General features: G+C 41.1%; 1 protein-coding gene across 1 annotated transcript; it reads left to right on the forward strand.

The window, feature by feature from the left end:
- Positions 1-472: 472 nt before the first annotated feature.
- Positions 473-5763, forward strand: F2RL3 (F2R like thrombin or trypsin receptor 3). The gene is made up of 2 exons (XM_069964429.1): positions 473-570; positions 4484-5763. Exons 1-2 carry the CDS (start codon positions 480-482, stop codon positions 5545-5547), a joined length of 1155 nt encoding a protein of 384 aa, XP_069820530.1. The 5' UTR covers positions 473-479; the 3' UTR covers positions 5548-5763.
- Positions 5764-9239: the final 3476 nt, after the last annotated feature.

Consider the following 9239-nt stretch of genomic DNA (forward strand, 5'->3'; position numbering starts at 1 on the left):
ACAACGGATGTTATTTGGTCTCAAAATGACGGCCAAAAAAAGACAATGTGAACATAGCCTTTCACAGGATTCAATAGAAAAATGTTTTTATGCAATCACGGAACATTACTGCAATGCACATTACAATTTAAAGGTGTTACTGAGCCACAGGGCCCCATGCTGAATGCATCTTACTATAAAGTTGCTGAAATACTCAACTCCAAATCCTCTTTTGTATTGTATTGGAACAGAGCAAAACACAGTTATACAGAAAGCACAAAAAAGAAAATGTCACCTTGGGTCTCTTACATTTCACAGTTTTAGTATTTTTTTCCAGCCTTTTCCCTAATAGGAAGTTCTCTACATCTGCTTCATATAGACCACTTCCCCTCCCCCTGTATCCACTGGTTTCCTCTCCTCTTTTTAAGTACATAGGAAGTGGGTAATCCTCAGTGTAGCAACGTCCCTTGTTTTTCAGTTCTTAGCCATTTCTTGACATTATGGGCTTCTCTAGCTGCTTGTGGTTTTTCTCCATTCCCATGCTGCTCCTAGCTTTATGGGTCAGAACTCTAGCCACACAAGAGTATGATGGTATGTATGGCTTTTGCTAATACAGGTCACTTATGTGATCATTTACTGTATCAGTGTTGCCTTATATTGGATATAATTCTTGATCTAGGGAAATATATGACTACCTGATTTTATTTTATTTTTTTTTGCTCGAGACTACGGTAGATATTAGCACATTATGCAAACATGTAATATTATATAGAAACGTAGCTACAGAACTGTTGTTAAAAGATTATAAAGATAATTTATATTACCAGCAGTAATAATAGTAGCAGCACAACGTGTAAAGGGGCATCCACTTTACAATCAAGGTCTTTCTTACAATAACATACGTTTTTAGTAGCTTCCTGTTAGACGTGATAGAATTACTCAGAATAACTCAGGTAATGTGTTTACCCATGGAGGAGGTCATCATTTCAAATGTTTTTTATATAAGTCACAAATGCTTCAAAGTGAATACGTCTTATTAATATGGGCTATATTCACGCAACATACAGCTGTATTTATCAAAATACAGCCGTATTTTTGTCTAAAAAAATGTGGTGTGCACATAGCCATGATATGGACTTCTTACTGATGAGGTAGGTGTCTATATCTTATCTGTGCTGGAGGATAGGGTGCATTGGATTGGAGATGACTGGCAGCGGCTTGTCATCCTCTCTCCATTTGTAACACAATTGCCTGAGTGTGAATGTTTTAAAAGGTAATCTTTTAGCTCTATGTGTTGCTCATAATTGCACATATTGCACATCAGCTTTGTGGCTGATGACTATTTGCAAAGTTATAAAATCATGCTTTCTTTCTAAGCTCAAGTGCCAGAGAAGTTGTGCTGAGCTGAAGCATGCATGCCTCCTCCCTCTCAAACTCCTCCTGCCCTACATGATTGAAAAATAGAGTTTGGTTTCCAGCACTGAGCCTTGAACATCAATCATACAGGGCAGGAACTAACAAGTGGATCTGTCAGAAGCCTGTTTTTTAATACTTAAATAATTCTCAAATGCCTCGGGGGGGCCACAGCGCTACAAGATCCCAAGGTTATGCCTACCCTTCCTGGTAAATAAAAGGAGAATGGCTGTCTAACCCTGGGCTCTTGCCAAGCTGGGGAACACTCCCTGAACACTTAAAGGGGGTACTTTAGACTAGGGCCTTTCTTGATTTATGCCCGGGGGTGGGGTGTTAAAAAATATTAAAGCACACTTACATCCTTGGCTCCCGCGGCACTGCCAATATCTTGCCTCTCTGTCCCACTATGTGGACTTTTCCAGGACCCGGTGTTGTGACATTGCAGGCCCGCCCAGTCAATCACCGGCTGCAGTGGTGTCTTGTCTCAGCTACTGATTGGCTGGGCGGCCCTGCAATGTCATAAAAAAAGGTAGCGGTAGCGGCCACACATCGTGAGGGAACGGGTGAGGAACGGGTGAGTTACCGGTGGCGCCACAGAAGCCAGGAATGTAAGTGTGCTTTATTATTTTTAAACACCTCATCCCCAGGGATATACCGGAGTACTCCTTTAAACATGCATTGTAATAACCAATAAATAAATGTTAATCAGCAAAGGAAATTGATATACTACATGTTTTTGCATGTTTTCTATACGGAATAGAATGCAATAAAATCGGCCTCTAGGTATCTCACTTAGGCCCCCTTCACACGTCCGGAAAAACCATCCGGATTTCCTATCAGGAAATCCGGATGGATTTCCGGACCCATGCACTTTAATTAGTCACGGACACCCTTCCGGATTTCTCCGGAAGGGTGTCCGTTCCGGAAAATAGATCCGGAAAAAATATTGTCCTATTTTTATCCGGAATTCCGGCCCGGACGCTCCCATAGAAGTCTATGGGAGCGCCGGAATCACGGGCACTTTCCTGAAGTACATCAGGAAAGTGCCAGTGATTCCGGATAAGTGAGAGCCGGCCGGCCCCCGCAACCACTGGCACCCCTACCTCCCCACCGCACAGACAGCGGCAGCACAGGCCTCCCTCCTGGCGCCACGACCCCCGCCCCCGGACAGCTTCCACCAACTCCGCCCCCTCCCCCCCCCCCCTCCCGGACAGCTTCCAACCCCCTCCCCCCCCCCCCCGGACCGGACAGCATGCACCAACCCCCCGGACCGGACAGCTTCCCCCCCTCCCCCGGACAGCATCCACCCAACCCCCCCCTCCCCCGGACTGCAGCCGCCGGATTACCCGTACGTACGCACAACGCCAGCGCCCCCCCCCCCCCGGAACTCACCACTCTTCGCTGCACCCCCGGACCAGACAGCAGCCGCCCGATCACCCAGCTCACCACTCTTCTCTGCATCTCCGCCGGCCCGCCCGGGACTCACCACCAGCCGCCGTCGACAGGTGAGATACAACATCCCCCCCCCCCGAACTAAAACTCCCATCATGCAGGCCATGATGGGAGTTGTACTCCTGCTGCCTGTGGCCATCCAGGTTGCAGAAGTACAACTCTCATTATGCCTCTGCTGACAGGCCATGATGGGAGTTTTACTTCTGCTGCCTGTGGCCATCCAGGTTGCAGAAGTACAACTCCCATCATGCCTTGCTGACAGGCCATGATGGGAGTTGTAGTTCTGCAGCATGTGGCCATCCAGGTTGCAGAAGTACAACTCTCATCATGCCTTTGCTGACAGGCCATGATGGCAGTTGTACTTCTGCTGCCTGTGGCCATCCAGGTTGCAGAAGTACAACTCTCATCATGCCTCTGCTGACAGGCCATGATGGGAGTTTTACTTCTGCTGCCTGTGGCCATCCAGGTTGCAGAAGTACAACTCCCATCATCCCTTATGTTGGCATACTAGACCATATTAAGAACTATTTTTTTTTTCTCATCAGGAAATCCTGAAGGTTTTTCCTGATGGTTTCCTGATGGTAAAAACGGATTACTGTCAGGAAATCCTGATACTATCCTGATGACATTTGAGGTCTCCTGATCAGGATTTCCTGACAGTAAAAACTGACACGGACGTGTGAATGGGGCCTTAGTGAAAACTGCAGTCGAAGCCCCAACACTAAGGCCAATAGTTCTTTAGTAATGGCAAAAAATTTTAGATTTCCACAACATCCATAAAGAAAGGTTCCTTACTGTGGGAAGCTACCATTTTCCATACTACAGAGACATGTGAAAAGTTTGATCTGTAGTGATCAGAGTGTTCAGAACACTCAGACCCCGGACGATCAAAACTTTTAACATGTCTCTGTGACATGTCAAAAGTTTTTACTTATGATAGTGACACTTTAAGCCCAACCTTCAATTAGTTTGCCCTATTATAGCATAACTTTAAAAAGAAATAATATTGCTATAAAAGGATCAGTTATTACTACTTCACTGGACAGATACTGTAAGTACACAACTGTTAAAGTGTTTCTCTTATGGCTCTACTAGGCATTGCCCCACCTAGCCAGAAGCCTGCTGCACACTGATGAGGGGCAACCCCGAAACAGCTGTCTGTGGATACCTGGCCTTGGATTTTCCCTTGTCATTACATTGACTTATAGGGCCACTTAATATGGTGGTTTTGGTGGTTTTCCTACAGGAGTTACCCTTTGGCTGGGTCCTTCTGTAACTTTTTCTGGTATTTTCTCCTCTGTGGACATGAGCAAAAAATCTCAAGAATAATTAAAAACAGTTCCTGAATACCTTGAAGAGGAGCAACTGGGAACTTGAAAACATAGGAATGGCAGGATCGGTCAGGTTGCGCCCCTTTCTGCACAATTCCCTGTGTGGTTGCATACCCTTAAGGGTATCTCTGGTCATATGCCACCCTTAAATCCTGGCATATGCCACCCTTAAATCCTGGGAACCCTGTGCGTCTGTGAGTTTACTGTTTAAGTGTGAACCTACTTGTGTCTGACCTTTAACATTTTATTGTACATTTTTGTCATTCAAGTTATTCCTACAGTCTATAAGATTCTCTTTCACATTACAGATTATTCTGATGAAACAAATACATCTGACACTGCATCATGTCTGCAACCAAGGTCTTTCAAAGGGGAGTTAAATAATACATTCCTGCAAATTTCTGCATCATCAAAAGAACACCTGAAAAGTTCTATTACGGTTGTACTTATACCTTCTATCTACACTGTTATATTTATTGTGGGACTACCAGCAAATGGCCTTGCCCTGTGGGTTTTAGCAACCAAAGTAAAAAAGATGACCTCTACTGTGTTCCTAATGAATCTGGCAGTGGCGGATCTCTTACTTATCCTGGTTCTTCCCTTTAAGATATTTTACTACTATTTGGGAAACAACTGGCTTTTTGGTGAGCTAATGTGCAGGGCTGTGACGTGCTTCTTTTATGGCAACATGTATTGCTCAGCCTTGCTTCTCATGAGTATCAGTGTTGACCGTTACCTGGCTGTGGTGCACCCTTTTTCCTCCAGAACATTTAGAAGCAGGATTTTTGCAACTGGAATATGTTCTACTTGCTGGTTAATTGCCATGTTGTCCACCCTTCCTTTGGCCACCATGCAACAATCTTACCCCCTTCTGGACTCTGAGCTTACATTGTGTCATGATGCACTTCCACAGGAGGAGCAAGCAGAATATCTGTTTTATTACTTCATTTCTGTCATTGTCTTGTGCTTTATTTTTCCGCTGGTAATTATTGTATTCAGCTACATTGCCGTCATTCGGGAACTGATACTAAGTGGAGAGAGATATACCTATGCTGTAAAACTAAGTGTATTGGTACTACTCATAGTAATAATCTTCCTGACGCCAAGCAATGTGGTTCTCTTGATGCATTACTCAGAGCACTGTTTTGAAAGGCATAGTGACCTTTATGCAGTCTATATGGTCTGTCTAACTTTGAGCACCTTAAACAGCTGTGTGGATCCTTTTGTATATTATTATGCTTCTGAAGAATTTCGGAGCAAGGTGAGAAATCAGTTTAGGAAAAAGTCTGCAACATCAATAACCTCAGTAAAAACCTCTAAAGAGACTCTGCCACCAACCTCCCTCAATTGCCGATCCCGTTCGGTGCTGTGACATTCCCCTCTGCGTAAAAAAGACTTTCAGCCAGTAGGTATTGAGTACTCAGAAACACACAATAGCCTGCGTAGAACCTTTTGGGCTATAGTGATGTTTCTTGCATGAAATATCTAGGTATTATCACATGTAAATGTAAATTTTCCTGATATGCTTTGTTTTCAAGTGATCTTTGATATGAGTAAATATTTTCAAAAGTTCATCATTTTCATCCTCATATTTTCAAAATCATCATTCCACTTTTATTAATACTTTTATTTTCAGTAGCTGGCGTTTAGCTCTAGTCACACTGCCATCATGGGTTCTCTTACATAAGAAACCATGATGACAGTACCAGGCGAAAGTTACCAACTGGCTGTATATTTATGGACTTATTAGTCTGTCTGTGAACACGAGTGATCAGAAGAGCTGGTTTGTTTGGTCAATGACTAGTTATTCTGCATTTTGCACTATTCAGCACTATTTCCTAGTGACCTTATGGAATAGCTTTCCCAGCCCAAATGGAGACATTATTGATATAGTGAGTTGTAAACAATGCCTTGTACATATGACCATCACAAATATCAGAGCTCACCAAATTTTGCTGATCAGTTCATTGTCTGCATGTAAACATCTTGGTGGATATTTATGTAGGTTGAAATCTTTGTGCAAAGCTTTATCAACTGTTCATGGGTCTGCACCCAGGTTGGATGGATTGGGTATGGCACTGTGGGAATGGAGGTGTGGCCTCCCTGTGCACAAGATTTATTACAAGTTACATCTACAATTACATTAAATTCTAGTTAAAAGGGGTTACCCAGCGCTACAAAAACATGGCCACTTTTCACCCTACTGTTGTCTCCAGTTCAAGTGCAGTTTGCAATTTAGCTCCATTTACTTCAATGGAACTGAGTTTCAAAACCCCACCCAAACTGGAGACAACAGTAGGGGGAAAGTGGCCATGTTTTTGTAGCGCTGGATAACCCCTTTAAAATCTAAGCCAGGTTAGAGAATAGATTTCTGAGGCTGCTGGACAGAGGACATGATTAGAGGGGCGTATAAAGCACCACCCTTCATAAAATTCCCCTACTTACATCTTTAGCCAGCGTTATAAATTAGGACCTGGCTCCCTTCATACTGCATTCCACAGTGTCTATCAAGGCAATTTGATGAGAACTTACAGAAATATACAATTTTACCCAAGCATACATTAAATGAGCCCTGCTAAGGCCTTGCCCACACATCAATGGTTAAGACCATAATGCACAGTCCGTTATTGTGGGTGGCCTGCGGATATGCTGCTCACAATTACAGACCATGCAGTTGTGAAGGGGATTAGAAGTTTATGGAGCCCAACAAAATGGGCTGTGGCATTTATAGCTGTCTTCTTTGGCCCATAGACTTTAATGTGTCATATATAGTCCTTACTTGTGTGTCAGCAATTGCAGACTTCAAAGTAGGATGTATAGACGAGGCCTAACTGTGTAAAAATCATGCTCACCTTTTCAGAATGTTGACACTTTATGAACTTGTAGATCACAAAAATTCAAAGAGGAACATAAAACAGAGATTGTAAACAATTTATTGTAATTTCCAAAAGATGCAAGTGTGAGAACACTAAGTAATGCTGGATTACCAAATAAAAAAAAATCAAATCTATTTAATATATAGATCTACCATGAACAGTACAAGCTTATACACTTCAGACAGCACCACTTTCACTAACACTTTGTATCAGAATGTCCACTTGTAGGTCACTAGTAAAAAGTTGCTGCAGGATACTAGCAAATGATTAAAATATATTTTCAGTGTATACTTCAAAATAAAATAAGTCTCCAAAGGTTAATGCCTTTTTTCTTGCCCAGTCCCCAAGCCTCCAAATCCCCAAAGTCTTAAACAAATACATCCACTTTGGCAAGAAAAGATAAAAAATAACAGCTTTTGTTTAACACTTAATTTATACACATGTATTAAGAAAGACAGTAGAATTTTATATAATTTAAGATACAATTTTATACATTAAGTTATCTGTTGGGATTAAGATAGCATGATGAAATTAAACTGTATTTGAGTTCTATAGAGTATCCCTCCACATGCCTAGACTGGCATTAGATAGATGTATTTAAGGCTCGGTTTCCATTTGTACTGTGGTTTCTGTTTTTAACAGGAACAAAATGTACTGCTGAATTGATTTACAATGAAGTCTGTTGGGTCTATGGGGAAGTTTGTAATTTCATCAGAAACTGCCAACAGTGGCCACAAAGAGCAGTGGAAACAGAAGACTTATGTAACCTAAGCTGGTCTTTGTAGGTGTAGGACAGTCTATATACTATAATATACTAAGATAGTAACTGAAAGAATGCACATCAGACATTCATATTATATTATTTATGAATCACAAGTCTTTTCAGAAACTGTGCAGTGCAGACTGAAATGCCTAGAAAGTCTTTGTTTTACATGATACCACCTTCTACCACTTGCACTCATAAAGGGTGTGTGCACTTTTGCAACCAATGTTTTGTATTGTGTCAAAGTACTGTATCTAAAAAATTATTTTATAGCCTTAATTAAAAAAATAACAAAATGAAACCATTTTGTACAGTTGTTTTTGTAGTCCTAATTACAGTATTTCCATCATTTGTCTCTTCAGTTGTCACTTTTGTGTGCTCTTATCCAGCAATTATATGTTACTACCATTCTACTTAACAGGGGCATATATGTAAGCATGGAGACACGTGGGTATGCATAATGTCTATATACTCAAAACAGTAAGATATTGTTTACTTTTTTAAAAATTGGTTTAAAAAAATGTAAAAAACCTTTAATATAATTAGACATATATGTTAGTAATTCATATGTTTTTTTTTTATATCCAGATCCATGTAAATGTATGCAACAAAGAAACATACTATACATGGAATCTGAAACACTGTACTTTTACGGGTCTTATACAACACAGCTTCATTAGAACTATTACCGAGCAATTGATGCTAAATGTGCTTCTACTAAGTAAAAGAAATTATTTTGTTAAATGCTAAATAATTGAAGCAGAATAATGAGAACACATATTTAGTAGATATTTTATTTTATCTTAAATGGTCACTGTCTTTTTATCAAACTTAGCATAAATGAATAGTACAGGCAAATACTAAAAACTGACTGTCTTACTATAGAAATCAGGATCCATTCCCACCCCTGCCCCTAAACATTTACCCTGAAAAAGTGCTCAATTTTGTCTTGTCTTTATAAGAGGGACTAGCATCACACTGAGGGATTGGTTTTCACGCTGTCTGCACAAGTACAGTATATATAGGGGTATGGAGGAACATATGTGGCAGGGGAGGGAATAATTGGAGAAAGCCAGTAACAAACAGAGATCATGAAGACTACACAAGAGATTACAGTGAATATTAGATCTCACCCCAGTGCTTGATTCATAGCTTATACTGCTCAGTGCTTCTTTACAAAATGTCCTCAGTGCTGCTGCTACTTAGGGTGTACTATAAACAGAAGAACTGCATGCTCTCTTGTGTGTGTGTGCATTGTATGGGTGATGAAGCACACAGAGAAGAAAGTTATACAATGACCAGGAATAGACATCTACACATGACAGCTTATGCTGAAAAGTCACCTGAAACAATAGGTATGCATTAACAGTCTTTTTGATTGATCAATTTCAACAATACATGATTACAGGAGATTAGAAATAAGCA

The sequence above is a fragment of the Dendropsophus ebraccatus genome, chromosome 3, assembly GCF_027789765.1.
Source record: "Dendropsophus ebraccatus isolate aDenEbr1 chromosome 3, aDenEbr1.pat, whole genome shotgun sequence".
Classification (NCBI taxonomy): Eukaryota; Metazoa; Chordata; class Amphibia; order Anura; family Hylidae; genus Dendropsophus; species Dendropsophus ebraccatus.